This window comes from Aspergillus japonicus, assembly GCF_003184785.1.
Source record: "Aspergillus japonicus CBS 114.51 unplaced genomic scaffold BO86scaffold_3, whole genome shotgun sequence".
Classification (NCBI taxonomy): domain Eukaryota; kingdom Fungi; phylum Ascomycota; class Eurotiomycetes; order Eurotiales; family Aspergillaceae; genus Aspergillus; species Aspergillus japonicus.
In genome coordinates, this window is record NW_020291640.1 from 1,169,756 (window position 1) to 1,188,551 (window position 18,796).

The 18,796-nt window shown below is 53.3% G+C and overlaps 8 protein-coding genes across 8 annotated transcripts; 3 read left to right on the forward strand and 5 right to left on the reverse strand.

The window, feature by feature from the left end:
• The first annotated feature begins 237 nt into the window (after positions 1-237).
• On the forward strand, positions 238-2,399 carry BO86DRAFT_385506 (bifunctional hydroxyethylthiazole kinase/thiamine-phosphate diphosphorylase). Its single transcript, XM_025671124.1, has 8 exons — positions 238-317; positions 467-594; positions 647-823; positions 875-1,010; positions 1,063-1,476; positions 1,532-1,908; positions 1,959-2,059; positions 2,110-2,399. The coding sequence occupies exons 2-8, from the start codon at positions 495-497 to the stop codon at positions 2,362-2,364; spliced, it is 1,560 nt and encodes a 519-aa protein (XP_025532606.1). The 5' UTR covers positions 238-317; positions 467-494; the 3' UTR covers positions 2,365-2,399.
• Positions 2,400-2,613: 214 nt separating this feature from the next.
• On the forward strand, positions 2,614-3,556 carry BO86DRAFT_395330 (putative isochorismatase family hydrolase; the record flags this gene model as incomplete). The annotated part of the gene is made up of 4 exons (XM_025673303.1): positions 2,614-2,644; positions 2,721-2,736; positions 2,846-2,899; positions 2,992-3,556. The coding sequence occupies 4 exons, from the start codon at positions 2,614-2,616 to the stop codon at positions 3,554-3,556; spliced, it is 666 nt and encodes a 221-aa protein (XP_025532607.1).
• A 134-nt stretch (positions 3,557-3,690) lies between these two features.
• BO86DRAFT_117260 (uncharacterized protein) lies at positions 3,691-5,826 on the reverse strand. Its single transcript, XM_025665970.1, has 2 exons — positions 5,330-5,826; positions 3,691-5,270 (listed from the first exon to the last, which is right to left on the reverse strand). Exons 1-2 carry the CDS (start codon positions 5,529-5,531, stop codon positions 3,793-3,795), a joined length of 1,680 nt encoding a protein of 559 aa, XP_025532608.1. The 5' UTR covers positions 5,532-5,826; the 3' UTR covers positions 3,691-3,792.
• A 613-nt stretch (positions 5,827-6,439) lies between these two features.
• BO86DRAFT_353304 (SGNH/GDSL hydrolase family protein) lies at positions 6,440-7,625 on the reverse strand. Its single transcript, XM_025669522.1, has 4 exons — positions 7,429-7,625; positions 7,340-7,379; positions 7,195-7,273; positions 6,440-7,135 (listed from the first exon to the last, which is right to left on the reverse strand). Exons 1-4 carry the CDS (start codon positions 7,565-7,567, stop codon positions 6,611-6,613), a joined length of 783 nt encoding a protein of 260 aa, XP_025532609.1. The 5' UTR covers positions 7,568-7,625; the 3' UTR covers positions 6,440-6,610.
• A 978-nt stretch (positions 7,626-8,603) lies between these two features.
• Positions 8,604-10,193, forward strand: BO86DRAFT_432241 (PHD finger domain-containing protein; the record flags this gene model as incomplete). Its single annotated transcript, XM_025675791.1, has 2 exons — positions 8,604-8,640; positions 8,692-10,193. The coding sequence occupies 2 exons, from the start codon at positions 8,604-8,606 to the stop codon at positions 10,191-10,193; spliced, it is 1,539 nt and encodes a 512-aa protein (XP_025532610.1).
• Positions 10,194-11,923: 1,730 nt separating this feature from the next.
• On the reverse strand, positions 11,924-13,643 carry BO86DRAFT_445152 (putative MFS transporter; the record flags this gene model as incomplete). The annotated part of the gene is made up of 4 exons (XM_025676424.1): positions 11,924-12,056; positions 12,111-12,852; positions 12,905-13,328; positions 13,389-13,643. 4 exons carry the CDS (start codon positions 13,641-13,643, stop codon positions 11,924-11,926), a joined length of 1,554 nt encoding a protein of 517 aa, XP_025532611.1.
• A 1,800-nt stretch (positions 13,644-15,443) lies between these two features.
• BO86DRAFT_395334 (putative endo-1,4-beta-glucanase) lies at positions 15,444-16,247 on the reverse strand (the record flags this gene model as incomplete). The annotated part of the gene is made up of 1 exon (XM_025673304.1): positions 15,444-16,247. One exon carries the CDS (start codon positions 16,245-16,247, stop codon positions 15,444-15,446), a length of 804 nt encoding a protein of 267 aa, XP_025532612.1.
• Positions 16,248-17,638: 1,391 nt separating this feature from the next.
• Positions 17,639-18,588, reverse strand: BO86DRAFT_395335 (uncharacterized protein; the record flags this gene model as incomplete). The annotated part of the gene is made up of 3 exons (XM_025673305.1): positions 17,639-18,041; positions 18,105-18,322; positions 18,382-18,588. The coding sequence occupies 3 exons, from the start codon at positions 18,586-18,588 to the stop codon at positions 17,639-17,641; spliced, it is 828 nt and encodes a 275-aa protein (XP_025532613.1).
• Between the last annotated feature and the right edge of the window lie 208 nt (positions 18,589-18,796).

Here is an 18,796-nt window from a genome sequence, read left to right on the forward strand (position 1 = left end):
TCAAGGCATTCATAGCATCGAGCCATGCAGCGAGCCATGCAGTAAGCAAATTGTTGGATGTTTTCAGCATACCCTGTGTAGCATTTCTTGCGTCAATCGTCTCAGACACCAACAAAAATCTCAAAATGCATATCAAAACGTTGGTGCACCAGCTTGCAGCAGCAAATCGCCATCGACCACAAGGATGTCGTCGGCCGTCCGTATAGAATGACTAACTTTCGGGCGTCCCCACACACTGCCCGACATTGCGAAAAGCCTCTTCCAACCGCCCGAGTCCCTCACCAAGGATCTTGGATTGTGTGTAAGTCGCTCAGTGGGTATGTGTTACTCTTGATTGTCTTTCCCCGCACGGGTGCAACTAATTTTACGATTGCATTAACTTGCATTGTTGGTGGCTCGTTCCCGCACCCCCACGTGTGCCCCTCGTTGCAATGTCACGAAAAACTAAATTAACCGCATCTTCTAGCCCCAGGACATCCTGATAGTCTGTAAATATGGCTCTCGATCTATCTGTATACTTGGTCACCGACTCCACCCCTGCTATTCTCAAGGGTCGGGACCTCTGTACTGTCGTTGAAGAGGCCCTCAAAGGAGGTAGGTGCTTTCTCTGTCTGCAATGGACACCCCCACTGACCACTTATCTCAGGCGTGACTATCGTGCAGTACCGCGAGAAGAAGGCCGACACAGGCGCTCAAATCGAGACAGCCAAGAAGCTGCACCAGATTACCAAGGCTTATGGAGTGCCATTGCTGATCAACGACCGTGTTGACGTTGCTCTGGCCGTCGGAGCGGAGGGTGTCCACCTGGGCCAGGATGACATGAGTATGCATCTCCCATCGCCGTGTTGCAATTCACCGTGCTGACTGGTTGCAGCGATTGAGGTAGCCAAGAAGCTTCTCCCGGAGAATGCCATCATTGGCATCAGCGCGGGGTCTGTCGAGGAGGCCCAGAAGGCGATTGCGGCGGGCGCTGACTATCTCGGCATTGGCACCATGTTCGCCACTCCGACGTAGGTGCTATATGTTGGCTCAGGGTACAAGACATCGGCTGACCAGCGCCAGGAAAACGAACACAAAGCTAATCCTCGGTACAGCCGGCACCCAAGCCATTCTGAAAGCCATCTCCGAGACGGGCCGGACGGTGGGAACCGTCTCCATCGGCGGAATCAAGCAGTCGAATGTGCAACGCGTCTTGTACCAGTCCCGTGCGCCGAACAAGGGTCTGGATGGCGTCGCCATCGTCAGTGGCATCATGTCTGCTGATGATCCCAAGGCTGCCGCGGCCGAGTTCGTAAAGCTCGTCGCCAGCCCACCTGCATTCGTACACAGTGGGCCGTCGGCTTCGGCGCGGGAAACCACCACACTCCTCAAGAAGGTTCCCCAGACGATTCAAGATATGGTGAAGGCTCATCCGCTGGTACACAATATGATCAACTATGTCGTGGCCAACTTTGTCGCCAATGTCGCTCTTTCCATGTACGATTCCCCCTCGCGGTGCTCACAGACTTGACAAAAGGCTGATAACCTGTAGGGGCGCTTCCCCAATCATGTCTCCATACGGCGACGAAGCCGTCGATCTCCGTCAGTTCGGCGGTGCTCTGGTGATCAACATGGGCACTCTCACCAGCGAGAGCATTCCCAATTACCTCAAAGCTCTGAACGCATACAACGAGCGTGGCAACCCGGTGGTATACGATCCGGTCGGAGCCGCTGCGACCAGCATTCGTCGGGGCGCCGTCAAGCAGCTCATGGCGGGCGGATACTTCGACCTCATCAAGGGAAACGAGGGTGAAATTCGACAGGTATTTGGGAGCAGTGGCGTGACACAGAGGGGTGTCGACAGCGGCCCCAGTAGCCTTGACGATCAAGGAAAGGCTCGGTTGGCTCTTGAGCTTGCCAAGCGAGAGCGTACGTTTCATCATACGTTCCCATCATTCTAAATTCTCACAATCTTATAGGGAACCTCGTCCTCCTGACCGGTGCGGTTGACTACCTGAGCGATGGCGAGCGCGTCATTGCCGTGGAAAACGGCCACGAACTTCTCGGCCAGGTCACGGGAGTAAGTGCATCGACCACCTCTCTTGTCTCCAATTGCTAATGACGGAACAGACCGGCTGCGCTGTTGGTACGGTAGCTGGATGCTTCATGGCCGCCAACCCGAAAGACAAGCTCCTTGCCGTGCTGGCAGGTCTTCTGATGTACGAGATCGCTGCTGAGAACGCGGCGGCCAGGGAGGACGTCCGGGGGCCGGGAAGCTTTGTTCCTGCTTTCCTGGACGAGCTGTATGCCATCCGGCAGGCCGCGTCGAAGGGGGATGACAGTTGGTTCAGTGAGCGGGCGAAGGTGCGGGAGATCAGTTTGTAAATAGAGTAGTAGTAGTAGTTATACTCGGTAGTCTGATACCGCCGTCTGATATGTATGCCCGATAAACCAGGCTGCCAATACCTCGGCCCTTCCCCGCACCGCTCCCGCCCGTTTCCCCGCTCTGCACTCCGACTGCAACTGCAACTGCCTCCTGCTGATCTTGGCTATAAATTCTCCCCGATACGCCCGTCCCTACCACCGACCACTGCACATTCCCAGCAAAGTGTCAGAAGCTTAAACTCTGCAAAGATGGCCACTCTCACTCGAGCCACGCGCATTCGTATGTCCAATCCCTCATTCCTCCCAATTCCACTGCCATCGAAAACGTCAAACTAACCCACTACCTTAAACCACAGGCAACCCAGCCCTCTTGTACGTCTGAGACCACCAACAACGAACATAATCTCCCCTCCCCTAAAACCACACAACGCAGCCAACGAATCCCCCCAAGCAACCTCAAAAACTAACAAGGAAAGAAAAGCATCTGCGATATCCAAGAAAAATTCCGCAATGTAATCCACGAATTCCCCAAAGTGTACGTCCCAACCCCAGTGCCCCCAGTACCCCCAGTCCAATCCCCAATCCCCATCCCCCAATCCCCCACCAAACCAACCTAAACCCCCCCAGAATAACAACAACCACCAAACTCCTCCGCGCGACGCAACCCCTCGACACGCCAATCTACCTAACAACCCAAAACCGCGCCCGTCTCGGCGACACCGTCTCCGAACTGAGCCCGTACCTGCACGCGGCCCAACCCCCCAGCTCCGCCGGCACCTCCACCGCCAGCAGCACGCGCCTCCGCGCCGACATCGACAAAACGCTCTTCTCGATGATCACGCCCGAGATCGACAGCCTCCTACCCAACCCCCAACACGGCGAAACGCCCCTGGACGCGATCCTGGTGGGGATCGAGACGCACATCTGCGTGACGCAGACGACGCTGGACCTGCTGAGTCGCGGGCACCGGGTGTATGTGATCGTGGACGGGGTGAGCAGCGCGCACGCGGAGGAGCGCGGAGTGGCGCTGCAGCGGCTGCGGGATGCCGGGGCGACGGTGACGACGAGCGAGGGGGTGTTGTTTGAGATGTTGGGGGATGCGGGGCATGCGGCGTTCAAGGGGGTGAGTGGGGTGGTGAAGGAGATGAAGGAGGAGACGAGGGGGGCGTTGGAGGCTTTGGCGCGGATTTAGGTCCTTTCTCTTTGGGGGCAGGGGGATGGGAGTGGAGGGTCGAGGAGGGTGGTGCTTGAGGTAGTCCGTAGACACAGGTTATTTTACTATGTGGAATATGCCGTGTATAGGATAGGAATATGCAACCGTTACTGCCTATAACATTGCTTCGTTTATGGTCATTACGGGACACTTCAGACAGACACAAAAGTAATAGGAGGGAAAATCACGCCGTGAACCCTGCGCTCTAATCTATTTCATTTAGAGCCAGTGCCAGTCATCATACTACGAGGCGCAGTGGACGGTTGAGACGCCGTATTGAGCCATCCAAACGCCGACGCCCCGCCAACCGGATTCGATGCCCAGGGTTTCGCAGTGCGCACACCACCGTCGGGCGAGGTGCGAGTGGAGGTCGGCTGCACAAAATCGGCCGGTGTGCTGCTGCCCGGGCCGGTGGTCATCGTCACCGTTCGAGATGGCGCCTTGCTAGGCCGCAGTACTTTCATAGTACGACCCCGAGGGGGCTTGCCCGTCGCCGCGGAGGCGTTCGGATCGCTTTTGGCATCGCGTTTCCACGAACCCCAAACTCCCGACGCTTCCGCACGAGCCGGCCCACTCGACGCGATCCCGGCAGGCTTCTCCTGTCCTTGAACCGGCTCCGGGTCGGCGAGAGTCTCCGGTGTCTCCGAGAGATGCGCCTTTCGACTATCCTCGGAGTCTTCCGTGAGATCCTGCGTTGAGTCGCTGGTGGACGCCGCTCGTCGAGATGTACTGGCAGGGCGTCCGATGACACCCACAGGCGCATGGCCGTTCATGTCCGTCGGGGCATCGACTGGGGCGACTTGTTGGTCCTTCCAGCCCGCGCGTGAAACATCCGAAGCCGTGCATAGTGACTTGAAGACAGCGTCGTCCTCGGGGCGGACAAGAGGAATGGATATCTTATTGCGCTCGTCATCGACCATGATGATCTTATCTTGAGAGAACAGCACGTCGGCGTTGTGGGAGCGGAGCACATCACTGCCAATGACAATCTGCACGGACGAGTCCCTGGGGTCGATCTCACGAACCAGGAACCGAACAGTCAAAGTAGGAACCTGGGGAGCAGGACTACTGGACCGCGAGGAGGATTGGTGCACGCTAGCCTCGGGAAGGTACATAGGAAGCTTGATGTACTGCACCTCGCCGTCCTGGACCAGCTGATCTTCCCAGCCGAATCTGCGGACCATCGGATACCCCAGTGAAGAGGTATAGGAGCCAGTGCAGACGGCCGCATACAACAGGGACTCGTTGGAAAAGTTGGTTGTCAACCAGCATCGGATGATGCACGGCACTGGCCCAAGAAGGAAAAAGCCGGGCGGGGGAATGAGCGGCGATCCCACGGCGGAAGAAGCCATCATTCTGCTGGTTGTCTCTAAGCCTAGACTATTCGTTCGAGCCGAGTGGTGCGAGTGGCCCGAAGAGCTTTGTCGTCCGTCGGACCGATGCGATAGCGACCGCTCAGTCATAGGGTGACTGCCTAGGCCACTTCCCGTCCTCAACGGCAGCTCGCTAGTTGATCGACTGGCTTGTCCATAGTAGCCGTGGATGGCACTCTCGTCGAACCGAACGCTGTTCGCCCGTGAGGTCCCACGCCTAGGCTCCTCCTCGGTTTCCAGACCCATTGTATTGACCACCGTGTGATGATTTCCTTGATCGAAACCCCTGAACGCGTCGGAGGGAGTATGGAAGACCGACTCTGTAGACAGATGACATCTTAGCCCAACTCTGGAGACAAGGCACAAGGAATACACATACCCGCGGGGATTGTGCCCCCAACAGAGGTGGGAAATGGCGATAAAGGACCCCACACGCTTCTCAGCCTTGCATCCTCGTCTCTGCGCCGCTCTAGTCGTGCTATCCGCTCTGCCTGCTCGAACTGGGCAGCGTGAAGCTCCTTGATCTCTTCGAAGACGCGCCAGATGTCGTCGCGTGAGGCAAATGGAAACTGTGCATCCATGTCCAGGTGTGCAAAGCGGAGTGATGGGGCGGCAGACCCAAAAACCTCAGACAGAATATGGACCGCGCAATTTCCCAGAATTATCAAACATACAACACAGGCTTTGTATAGAGTGCCGTTATCGCCCAATCCTCGGTGATCTGGTCAGGCCCGCTTGCTGATTCCGACGGTCCGCTGTTCCTCCAAAACTCCTCCTCCCTCGTACACTGTGAGACGGCCCTACGGCCGTCCACCCGGTCTGCTAAATGCAAATATCCGTGGAGTGATCTAGAGGCATATGCAAGCACTTGGTCGCCGATATACGAAGGGAGTGGCTGATAAAGCGTGCCGGACGATGAACGATAAGAGTGGAGAGGAAATGGCGGGAGGCTGATATGCGGATGGACGGATGAAACGTCGGAGCAGAGGTTGAGCGGATGCAGCGTAGAGAACGACCAGTTCACCGGTTGAGGGTCTGAGAATCGGGCAAGGAGTGGCTATGGACACGAATATCTATCGATATCTCCTAGAGCTGTAGAGCACGCGAGGTATTCTTGGCGTGAGGGGGCTTGATGAAAGGCGAGGATGGGCGGTGGTTTCTTTCCGACGGATCAAGGAAACGAAGGCGTGAGCGGGCCGTTAGGAAATAGTTGAGAAAAAGGATCAATGTGAGTTATATGGCGAGTAAGTGAGAAAGCTGGGAAGATCAGAGTAATAGTGAGACAAAAAGCGAAGGAAGGCTGGGAAGAAAGAGGAGGTTGTGAAGTGCCGTTGGATTGGAAATCATGAGGGGATCCCAATTCGACACTGTCGCCTGGAAACCAACCTTGAACCGCCGGCGGCAACCGCCCTCGGCTGAATCTAGACCGCTTTCATCATCGCCATTTCTTTGACCTTCCTCCAGTCCATTCTTGATTCTACCGTGATGCATCACTTTACATTATTCTTTCATCTAACAAATACAAGTATTGAATTACAGTGACCAAGTATTATGACCTCTACGTTCTTAGCAATGGCATTCCAGAGCAGACGGAGATCTCTCAGTTGACCTAGGCTCTAATCTATATACAATCCCGCACTCCACAACCACAGCTGACTCTTCACCGCGGAGCCTGAGGCCAAGGAGGGAAAATCATCGGAATATTCTGCGGCAGCATATCCGGCCAGTTTACTTCAATTGTCTTCATCAATACATCGTACACGATGCGGTACCCTTCCCCGGTCAAATGTAGTCCATCCGTGAACAAGCTGGCGAACTTCTCATCGTTCGGCAACTCCCTCGACCCCACCAACGGCTGACCCTCTTTCCATCCCACCGCCGTCATGAACGCGGTCCAGACGTCCACGACGGGGATCCCCAGGGAAGCGGCGAGGTCGCGGGCGCCCTCGGCGTAGAGTTTGGCGTTCTGGTTCGTGCGTGTCGGATGCGGGTTCCCCTTGCTCTTGTCGAAGAACTCCAGCTGATATTCGTTGATTGGGGGCGGGGTAATGATGAGGATGCGCGGGTTCTGCGCGATCGTGGCGGGGTGTTGAATGATGCGTTTGAGGTTCTCCTTGTACTGCTCCAAGGGGACGTACTGATTGAAAGCGGGGAGACAGGAATCATTGGCGCCAAACCAGAGGGTCTTTTATCAGTGTTAGCCAGGTGTTTTGTCTCGCGAAGGAGGCTTTAATCGTGGCTTACCATGAGTCGCACATTGGCTTTCTCCGGGGGAGGAATGCATTGTGATACCACTTTGATGGCGTGGCAGGTGGCATAACCGCTATAGTCCGAGTAGTGAAGGGTCAGTTTTGTTGATGGATGTAGTGCCACACATTGGAGTTCTCACGCTAAGCCACGGTTCACCACGTCGAAGCGGCGACTATATGCTACAGACGAGTCAGTATCTAAGGGTGAGGGTGAGGGGGCTTCACTCACCATGCTGCAATGCGGCGTGAAACCCGAAGCCCATATCCTGGTTGCTCCCAAACTCGGTGATAGAGTCGCCGAACAGAAGGATCTGATCGTACGGCTTGTAGGGCTGCTCCTGCCCATTTGCTGAGACTCCGTTTGCCATGATGTCGTAGTACAAGAGTGCTTGCAATTGATGTAAGGGAATTGAGGATAATTGGAACCTATTCCGCCGAGACGGAGCTTTTATTTCGAGCTGCTTAGATAGTGGGGGAGGGGGTAGTAGCGCTTACGGCCAATCGAAATTGTCGATCGATAACGATAACCGATACAGCTTAGGTACTAAGCAATTTGACTAACCTGGTTCTTGACCGGCGATTATACTTGCCTTTCCTTGCTGTCATAAAGTTATGGACAACTGTGTCCTTGAAAGTGAGAAGATGCCCTATATATCGATACTATAATCGTGACAGGCACCGAAGGTTCCGGCGAGGCCACTGCTGGGATTGGGGAATGAGGGACTCTTTCCCGAAGTTTCTCCACCAACGAGCGTCCGCGGAGGTACCCGAGTCTTTGGAACAACTGCGACAAGAACACGTCGCATGCCTCCATCTCCAAGGACATCAAAGTATTGGATTTGGGAGGAAATATCAATGGGTCACGGTCAGTATATACAGAGTCAGGGAGAGTCACAAAGTGCGGATGCGAAGACTTGTTATTCAATTTTTTATTTTTGGAATACAATCATCTCTTCGTAGGTTCGTCACAGCTATTCACACTACCGCACGGGATATACTGAGAGTAATATATAAATCATGTATAAACTACTCGACTACCTGCCTTCCATGTATACTTCAGCTCTAGCATACAGGATTAACCTCGCAAACTGGAAACTACTAGTGCTTAGTAGGGCTATCCATGCCTCCCCAATAACTAGATACGTCTAAGTTCAACTCTATGCTCTCCGAAAACCGCCCTCGTGGATCGCTTGTTACGAGCTTTTCTACTGTAGTAGCATGGAAGTCATGTCCTTGTAAGCCAGCTACTTGCCAATCGACGAACAACGGAGCGGATAATCAACTCCCGGGCTCCAGCTCATCCCTTCCGTCACGCATACCCCCGTTCAACTTGGCTCTCATCATCCACCATCAAGAACATAAATTCGTTCAATATTCCAGGGCTCACGAGGAGTCACCACCAACATGGGAGCTCGGGGCTTATGGAATGTCCATGTCGATGGTAAGACAGGGGTGGGGAGGATGGCTGTGTGTGAAATTGACATCTATATAGGGAAGTGGTACCGCTTGTATTACAAACCAACGGGGCGTATAACTTCTCCAGACACACCTCTTACTCTGCAAACCATTAGAAAGATAGTCTCGGAGACTGCCATCGAGGACTGGGAATCAATACCATTTCCCTCACCACTCCATATTAACATAGATTATGTATACAACATCGATAAGGACCTAGGACTCGTGACGGTAACTCAATGGACGGCCATCAGCGGTGCACTTTACCGGTGGATACGACAGGCAAAGCTTGCTGCAATTGAAGATTCCTCAATCAGCACGCTAGATGGTATTCTTGTCGATAACGAAGATATCTCTAAGCAGCATCGCACACAGTATACCGAAGCGGGACTAACAATATCACCAACGCTCAAGATAAACATCGCAAAGCCCACGTCTTTGACCGAGCTCCAACTTCGTCTGTTTACAGACTTCGTTTTCCTGTGGCGGTTCTATCTTGATGACCTACCGGCCTGGTCACATGACGCGCTTCTTCGAAAGACCCTTGCTTTTGGCCTTCTGCGTATTGCTGTGTGGGATTTCGAAATAATATCCGACACAGACACCGAAGGGATCCTAGACGAGATTATAGAAGAGATCCCAATTGGACAATACTCTGTCCCAAGGTGGTCGGCTCCATCTGAGAACACCTTTTGGTTTCATGGGTTTTTAGTCACTGTATACAGTGCTTCAGACATGCTGGAGAGGGCAGTCCAAGATACTCAGCGATATCTGGATAAGGATCAGCGTAGAAGGCCTGTTATCCATGTGATTTTAATCTCTTTGGGTTATGTTACTTTCGTCGAAATGACTGGTACAGGGGTACAGTACTCGCCGACTATACCTCTCGTCATCAACACTTCGGCCACACAACCCTCACCTGGATTTCGAGCTCTAACTTCTGTTCTATCTTCACACTCTTGGAGAATAATTCACAAGGACAGATGGGGGATCCATATACCTATAGAGATTCTTGATAGAATACTCAAGGTCTTGGCACCTAAGGATGTGATTGCATTTGCGCGAGCATCCTCCGCAGTGGATAGTTGGTATTATTCATCTCTCCATCAACTAGACAGGGTTCTTGTGCGGAGTTTCGATCTCTCAATCCCATGCTGTGGAGAACGACATAGAATCAACGGAGGCGGCGTTTCCTGCTCAACCTGTTATACATGGTACCACAGGGAGTGTGCTGGTCTCAGCTCTGAATCACAAGACGATGGATATGTATGTGCGGAGTGCCAACAAAACGGAACAAGGAACATTCTGGAGGCCGGGGGTATCTACAGAGCATGCCGGAAGATAGGACCGAAGCCCAGCTGCAAGGTGACTGTCGATGGGGAGGCGAAAGTGCTTAACTTGCGCACGGCGAAGCCAGCGGCCCGTCGGCCGGAAATGTTCCTCTATAGAGGCCTGTCAGTTCCTCCCAACGATCTCAATCACACCATCCGGTTCAATCGCGTTTTCTCCGGTCTAGCATACGGCCTTGACGAGGTATGAGATACATCATAATCCAGCGATTACAATACTGTATTTGGTGTCGAGGGATCAGGTCTGTAGAAGCCGAGAGAGTCCTATCTCTTTTTTGTAGCTCTCCGTTCCAGCTGTTCCGTCTCAACCCTGGACCCTTCTGCCTCAGGCCAGGCATTTCTCGCCTCGACAACCACAATCGAACCCCCCAACCGCTTTCTTAGTCACAAAATGGCAGCAACTGCCCAGCATGCCCGTGAAGGCCACGCGTACCAAGGAAAAGTATATGTGGGGATGCACCCGGGTCTTAGAAAATAGAAGCCCAGATACGGGGACCATGAACCCCTACCTGTGTCTTACATCGTATACGCCCCCAAGCACCTAAACCAGACCTAGAACCCACCATTCCACAAAGAAAGAGCCAACCCTGCCAGTGCCTCACCGGGACGCGAGCAGAAACGAAGACATCATGAATGGATACATCCGCGGGGATCCGAACGATGCTGCTACCCAGTATACATGGACGGATTCCGCCCCACAACGATCACCCATTTGTCCGAGCAAAGATGGAGCTATAGACATCTGTGGAGGCATCCACTGTCCAGAATGATTGGGGAGAGCTGATGTGAGCGCTGTGGAGAGGACCACAACTGTGGGGATGGGTGGTGCTGTGGAGAGAGAGAGAGAGAGAGAGAGAGAGAGAGGGATGTGGACGGGTGGGAATACAGGGAAGAGAGGGGAGGATTTCCTTCTTAGGATGGGGCAAAGACACCACCACAAATGCAGCGGGAGGTGTGGGATTGTGGTGGCGTCCTGGGCGTTTGCTCCACCGCGCTGAGCTGCAAACTGAGGACTTTCTCGGCCGGGCCGGAGGGTGGGATGGAGCTGGAGCGGAGCTTGCTTCTACTCACTTGACTGTTCCTTGCAATAGATACGGACGGGATTGTGCCTGATCTGAAAACTCGGTGACCAGTCCATGAGCACTAAACTTAGGAGTTGATGAGAGTACATCAAAGCCACAGGGAAAAACAGCATTATAGTATTATCATATCGCGGAGCATTGCTCACGAGATAGGGGCTACCGGATACGAGAAACGTGTAAGCTTTGCCATGCATCTTGGGGAGAAAGCTGGGCAGGGCGCCGGATTACGCATTCGTGAGGTTCGGCCGTGGATAATCGGGGATTACACCGTCTTTGCCAAGGTCGTAAACTCAATTTGTTCAAGCAGACATAGATGTGGGGAAAGATGTGTTGGGAAACTGTTGAATGCTATTGTGGAGGATGGCGCTTGGCTGAATATGCGTGATGCTCAGGCTCCAAGTACTTTACCAACGTCCAGCACATGATTTCTAATCTTAGGCAGGTGTGGGATTGATGCAGGGAAAGAGTCTCTTGGCTCACTTCTGTGGAGAACCCACGCAACCCCCACAGTCTACTGGATTGGCTCGGACTCATGGAACACAATCAAAAAGAGCAATTAGCGGGGGCCTGCTGTCTACTGTAGTCAAGGGTGAACGGGAATTTATGTTTAGCTGCCTTAGTTGGTTTCGTACTGCCACGTGGAGGACCACGGGGCTAGAGGCACGAAAAAGACGGGGTAGGCTATGCAGAATACATGGCCCTGGAAGAAGGCTATCAGTGTGGATGTACTTATTGAGGACTTTACATTGTCAAGATGCCTCCGACCTTGGATACTCGAGTACAACTAAGTACAATTGTGATTGAACCATGAAAACCGTAAATGTCATAAACTATATATCTAAGCGGCCTGACGCCACTTCTTGCCATAGATCTGCACCGCAATTATAGGCAAGAAGCTGACAAGGAACATCAAGGCACTTCCAACTCCTGAGCTGGCGGCAATTCCAACGTTGTCAAACATGTCGGGGAACCTGCTTGGTATTAGCACACAATTCATTAGTGAAGGGTATTGGCAGTAAGCTTACCAGAATGGACCGATAAAGCCCCACATCTGACGGACGAAGGTGATGAAGACACCGACACTGCCTGAATCCTCCGGGTAGCAGTCGACGGCGTATGTGACCATGACAGTCGTCACCAGCTGATTACCAAAGGCAGCAATGGCGGTGCCGACCAGGGGAGAAACAATCCAGTGGTCTGCCTTGGCTTGTTGAATAGTCACCAAGAAGACAATCACGCCCACAATGGTCAAAATGACACCGGGGTAGCCGAGCCAGAGGCGATATTCGGGCTCAGGCCGGTGTTGAGTCTTGCGTGCCCGGCGGCTCATCCAGATATCAGACATGGTGCCCCCAATCTGTTCACCCAAGACTGTACCAATAATGACACCAATGAACTGGAGTCCGAGCTGTTCGGCGTTGAGTCCGAACTTGACCTGCACGAGTTGGGGTACTTCCACCGTGATCATGACACTGCCGAACAAGAAAACCATGGCGTACGCGCATGCGGGAATCATCACACTAGGTCGTTTGGCCATAGACAGAGGATGAAGGAACTCGCGGAAAGTCAGGGGAGTCGGGTCGATTCGCCGGAAAGACAGATATTGCGCTTTGAAATCGGAGATACCCTCTGCGCTGCCGCCCACATATCGGGTTTCAGGGCCGAAAAAGAGGTACAAGACGAATTGGACGCCGTTGATGATAGCCAAAACCCAGAACATCCACCGCCAGCCGACTCTATATGTGATGAAGCCGTAAATCAAGGGCCCTGAAAGACAACATTAGCAATGAACTTATACTCGGTCGCGGGAAAGACCTACCAACTGGAACACCGAGCGTCACCATCAAGGTCCAGACACCAAGGTATCGGCCGCGTTCCTTCTTGAAGAATGTCTCGGTAACGACGGCGCTTCCGATCGCCGCTGCAGGAGAAATGAAAAAGGCCGTAAGGGCTCTGCACGCGGCCAAAGATGCGTAGTCAGGGCTTTTCGCACAGCCGATATTGCACACCAGACTGCAAATGAGTGATAGAAGAAAGATTGGTCGGCGTCCGTAGCGGTTGGAGAGCGGTTTCCAGAACAAAGGTGCACCTCCTAGAATAGCGATCTGTAGTGAGGTAAGGTAACTGGCTCTTTGCATTGATACGCCGAAGTCTTCTGCAATACTGGAGTAGGCGGGGATGATGGACGCTGTGAAGGTGGCCATGCAGGCATGGAAGGCAACGAGGATCAGGTTGGAGAGTTTCTATGAGAAGCAGCATGCTTAGTATACTATATTGTCGGAAAAAATGCACGGGGCGTTTACCTTCCACAGGGGCCAGTTGTATGGATCCGCGGCCGACGGACTGGGGATCGGATCCAAATCTAGGGTTCCATGGCGCTGGATAAGATAGTCTTTGTGTGATTGTGATAGGGAGGCGGCGGCAATCTCGGCATAGGACGAGGGGCCCTCCTCAACCTTCTCGAAGTATTCGCTGCTATCTTTCTCGATTTTCGTTTCTTCGTGGGTCTTGGGGGAGGAAGAAGGACGGACGTCCTCCGTCATTTCGATGGAGGGCATAACTCCTCTTGTTGAGCAGAAGTAATCGGTTGATTGTGGTAGTGATGTTGGGGAGGGTTATTGCTGACAGGCACCACGGCCGTTGGACGACTTGACAATGGATTTCTCGAGTGCAGAGAAGGGGGGTGTAGAAAACTGGACCCCAGATAAGGGCCGTCCAGGGTTATAAGCGAAACGACCATTGCTCACGGTCCTTCTCCGCATATTCCGCAGCTAGAACCAGTTTGAGCAAGCGCTAATTGCTCTGACGGGCAATGCATCTAGATTGCAGAGTTGAGCGAGGTCCGGGGTCTGCGTACGTATGTCTGGGGGTGGGCCATCAGCCAGTGAGAGGAGGCGATAGCTGGACATGGAGTGTGGAGAGGAGCGTGGGGATGGGTGAGATCCCCACAAACAACATTCTCAACCCCTCGCTCGCCCAATCAATGTTCAATGTGATGTGGAAGGTGGCGATAGCTGATTGAGGCGACCAGAAAAGACGGAATTAAGCGTGCTGGAGGAATGACTCGGATCTTGCCCTTTTAGTCAATCTCCCCCGGACGACCGGGCGGTTTGACCCACTTGGGTCTTCTCTCCTCCCTCCTAGACTCCTCACAACCCCGGATCTGTGGGGAAGGCCGAAACTGCCCTTTCCTCCTCGTCAACTGCACTGCTTGCTTCGAAAATAGCTTATGCGATGAGACAGCAAAATAACTTCACATCAACTTGAAGGAAAGATGCCAACTTCATGATTCCAGCGATTGTCCATTCCACGGACGGCGTACCTCTTTGCATTCTATCTCCGAGGTGCTAAGCCTCGCATTCTCCGGTCCCCACAAAGCTTGACGGAAACGTGATTCGCAGCAGCGGAATTTTTTCCAACAAGAGTCAGGGCGAGTGAGTGCGAAGGAATGTGGCGCTTAGCTTCTTGAGGCACCGGTCAAGACAAGCCCAGCTGACGTCTGCAACGAGATAGTCGGGACTCGGTGGCAATGTGAGTCCCAACCCCGTGGCCTTCCCCACACAGCACCTAGTCGGTCAGCTCTTAGCTCAGCTGCATCCCCAAGCAGGGTCAATTGGTATTGATCATGGAGTAGTTGATAAGCAGACACCAATGCAAGACTAATCAATGCTGGTTTAGTGCACTCCACGAGCGGTCAACCCCATTTTTGACCCCATTGCATTTGCTTGCACCACATCTGCCAGTATGACAGCAGGTTACCCCCTGACAACGACTCTTAGAAAGATACTGTTGGATTGTAGTAGAGAACTCTGGAAGCTTGTGGGTCACTTTTCCGACCGCCCGTACCGCGCGATTGATAAGGGCCTGGTTCGGTAAGATGTTGGAGCAATCGAGACCTCGAGCACAGTGCTGTGAGGTACGGTAGCCTAGCTTCAATCCGTGATAAGCTGACGAATCCCGCTTCTAGCCATTGTTCAGCAAATTCTCTGAGGCTGATCCACTGCCCGACCCCCTCCTTCCAGCAACACACGGCGGACAGACCCCCCCAAAAGTCTACTGAGCTTTTCACAGAATCGAAGTGGTTTATTGCGCAATTCGCATCATACTTGGTGTGTTTATTTTCATTGATTGCGGTATATCAGCACCTACTACTGGCAACTATCGGTATGAACGAGTGGTGGTAGAAACATTGGCAACAATAAATCTCACTGGTCGGCCAAAGCGAAACAGAACTCATTCACGCGCGCCAGAAACAGCTACAATTCATCTCCTCGCTCAGCGCAAATCTCGCAGCGATCTCGTCAATTGAAACTCTGCTAGACACGACGGCTGTCAAACGCTACGCTCCCAGTTGCCGCTCAAGCCGTGGTTGTCACTGCCGTGCCCGAGGCAGTAATGGTGGAGCTCGATTGAACGAGGGAGACTGCCTGGGGGATCAGGGTCGGACCAGGAACAACATAGGTCGAGAGCGACTGGTAGATATTGACAAGAATCCCAGCGTCCGTGGGTTTGTACAGCTCCGTGCCCAAGACTCCGGAAGGCTGGACCGTGCCGGTTCCAGTAACCTGAAGGTTGAAACATTGCATATAATTCTGGGCTCCATTCTCACTTCCTGCTCCATGCAGAGCGATTAACTCGTGACGCAGCACATAGTATCCTGGAGCGATACTTGCTGGAATCTCCACCAGCCAGGAGTTGTTGTTGGCGATGAGCTCATCGTCTCCCCAGATACCAGGCGGATTGCTCTCATCCACCAAGCCAACACCATCGATCTTGAAGAACTCGAGGGTGGTTTTATCAACTGTCTCGCAACTGGAACCGCAGTTGGCTAGATAGCTGATGACAGGACCATGGTGGCTGTCAGGCCAGGGCGTCCATTGGAGGCTGATCTTGTCACCAGCAGCGACGACTGCGTGGCCTCGGGCATTCGTAGCGCTCAGATGACAAATCACATCATCCGTGTCGTATGCGTCGGGGGTGATGAAGCCGTTAGCTGTGTTGGGTGTTTGCCATGCAACCACCACCGGAGGGTTGGAGTTGTAAGGGTCCGAATTGATGTCCCATCCGCGGTAAGACACCCCGTTGATCACAATGTTTGACACATGACCATGAGCAGCTACGCTGGTAGCAGCTGAGAGAAAGGAGATGAGTTTGACAAGCATGTTGATGTTATTCAAGTTGTTCGTCAGATCAATGCTAACACGGGCTTGTTATAGATGAGGCTTGCGATTCAACTGTCTTCACCATAACGAGCAGGACCTTTATATCTCCATCCTCCTGGGTAATCTTAACTACACCCATTCCTCTTCTACAGAGTTCGACCCACGGAGCTTCCCCCGCAAAGAATCCGCGTCGTGCGACCGTAGAGCCAAGAATTACGTGTATCCCGCTGACTGAGAACCAAGGACGGGATCGTTTCGTCGAGAATACGGGCGACAAGCGATACATCAGCAAGGACGGCTTTAAAGACTCGTCTTGCGACTCAGGAGCCAAGGTCTTGGAATATCATCTCCGCTCTTGAATGGCAGGATTACATGGCCAGCCAAGAAGAAAGTTGGGGTAGTTGATGCAAGAACGTGCAGCAGTTTTACGTTGACGAGATCAGTGCATGCCTGAAGACGCGGCTGAGTTTTTGTCGGCTGCTCTTCATTACTGAATTGTCCATCAGAACTAAGCTTGATTCCCCACGGAGAGAAGCCGCTCGGTCGTATGGCGCTTCGGCCAAGACAGATCTCCGGTCCGCTTCGAGAATGGAAGCCTCCGCCATATGCATGTGTGCCATTGTGTTTGTATCAAGAAGACTCACCTAGTCTTGATACGACGAGAATCTCTTCTCTGCGGCCGCAGGTCCACAGGAGGTATCAAGGACTGCGCGAAGAGAAGTCAATCACAGCAAGCGTTGGTCCTCTGTTATATCAACCACCCAAGAAAAACAATGAGACTAAGTACTTCATGCACCGAGAAGTACATATAAAGTGTACCTGCAGATCACTTTCCCCGGGCATGGCTAAATTGCCGGACATGCGTCAAATTAACCATGGGCGACGGATAAGCGGGATTGCCTCCGACGGCGGGCAGGGTTCAATGGCTTGGCTGCCACGACAGTGCGAGTCATCTGCACATTTGCCGTGAAGACATGGCACATCGCTTGGATGCGTCTTTTCGATAGATTCCGCGTCTGAACCTGTAAGACTTGTCTGGTGCATGCATTGTCTGACTTAGGCATCGATGAAGGGTCCATCTACCTCCCACTGTCTGACCAGGTGCGGACCGAGCCGAGTACTGTACATGCGTACTATACTCCCCAGCAGCCACAGTGAGCATATGAACCCTAAGAAAAGACAAAAGCAACCAACGGCATAAGTAACACTGGTCACCAAGAGCCTTGTTGTAGGCACTCTGTTAGCATATTGCTGGGCAAGCACCCTGTCCTTCCGTCTTCCCCAACCCTAGATCATCTTCATACAAGTCAAAGTGATGCTTATTATACTGTGATTAGGCCCCTTCCCAGCATGATTCTACTGAGATTTCCGATTACGTGCTTGCGCTCTTCTTATTGACTCTTGGCCGACCGCCCAAAAGTGAATCTCCGTTTCAGCTGTTGATTCGCAGCCCCGACCCCCCGCGGTGTCGGTTTCACGGGCACATAGTGTTTCTCGTCATTCTCAAAATACTCGCCGATGTCGAGAACGCGGCTGGTACTCGTGATCAACAATTTGTACAGCGCTCCTCCAGCCCCCAGCAGCTTGACGAGCTTCTTGACGAGGCGCTTCGTCTCCCAGCCGAATTCGTGCGTCTCGTAGTAATTGATCCCGTCGAGGATCATAAAGACTGGCCGTCGGCGCGGAAGGGCTTTGATCAATTTGCGCAAAATCGCGATGAGAAAGTCCGGCGTCAGGTTCGATATGGAGCCCTTGAACGCCTGGGCGTCGTTGGTGCTGAGACATTCCAATTCGCTAAACGTCCACTACCGCAGGAGCTGAGACAGAAGTAGGGGCATCCAGACGGAGCCTGCAGACCCGTCGCGGTGGTCGGACGGCGGGTGCAGCCCGCAGAAATGGTGCAGGACGATGATGGGCTCAAGGCTCTGCAGGCTCTCGATCAGCAGAGCGCAGAAGAAGGGAAGGGGGCTAATCCGTTGCAGAGCCCAGTTCCCGTGGATGACGAGCGCGCGCGAGTGTCGTGATTTAAACCACCCGTACACTTTGGGGTCGGAGATTGCCCAGCTCGCCCGTTGCTGGTCCGGTCATGACATGGAGAATCCGACTTGGAGCACTCGCTGCAGGGGTCGAGGACCGGGTCGCCGAGAAGGATGCCAAGGCCGCCGTGAAGGGCAAGGAATGGAGGCATACCCCGGTCCTCAAGGCCTGGGAGGAAAGCTGCGACCGACGCGATAGTCGGAAGTATCAGCCCAGTCGCGCCGCCGACCCCCGGCGGCGAAAGGTAGAGCAATCCTCGGAGACTTCGATAACGGAATCTAGCGAGGCAGAGTCCCATCAGCATACTTCGTCGGAGCCGGATAGCGATGATGACTCAGAAGGCGAGGGGGAGAGAAAAGAGGCAGAGGAGCCTCCCAGCTCAGATGAAGTGCCCTCATTGCGGGAGTCGCGGAAGCGTGCAGATCAGAAGAAAGGCTCGCAGACGAAAGACCGTAAGCATGGGTCTGGGGAGACCCGAAAGAATAGTACGCGATCCTCGAGAAAGAATAAAG

Bases quoted from the DNA above. Each gene is read 5' to 3' on its own strand.
- BO86DRAFT_385506 (XM_025671124.1), top strand. From the start codon at position 495: ATGGCTCTCGATCTATCTGTATACTTGGTCACCGACTCCACCCCTGCT. The intron at 595-646 runs GTAGGTGCTTTC...CACTTATCTCAG, and splicing joins TGAAGAGGCCCTCAAAGGAG to GCGTGACTATCGTGCAGTAC. The intron at 2,060-2,109 runs GTAAGTGCATCG...ATGACGGAACAG, and splicing joins TTCTCGGCCAGGTCACGGGA to ACCGGCTGCGCTGTTGGTAC.
- BO86DRAFT_117260 (XM_025665970.1), bottom strand. From the start codon at position 5,531: ATGGATGCACAGTTTCCATTTGCCTCACGCGACGACATCTGGCGCGTC. The intron at 5,271-5,329 runs GTATGTGTATTC...ATCTGTCTACAG, and splicing joins TGGGGGCACAATCCCCGCGG to AGTCGGTCTTCCATACTCCC.
- BO86DRAFT_353304 (XM_025669522.1), bottom strand. From the start codon at position 7,567: ATGGCAAACGGAGTCTCAGCAAATGGGCAGGAGCAGCCCTACAAGCCG. The intron at 7,380-7,428 runs GTGAGTGAAGCC...ACTCGTCTGTAG, and splicing joins TCACGCCGCATTGCAGCATG to CATATAGTCGCCGCTTCGAC. The intron at 7,274-7,339 runs GTGAGAACTCCA...CTCGGACTATAG, and splicing joins GTGGTGAACCGTGGCTTAGC to CGGTTATGCCACCTGCCACG.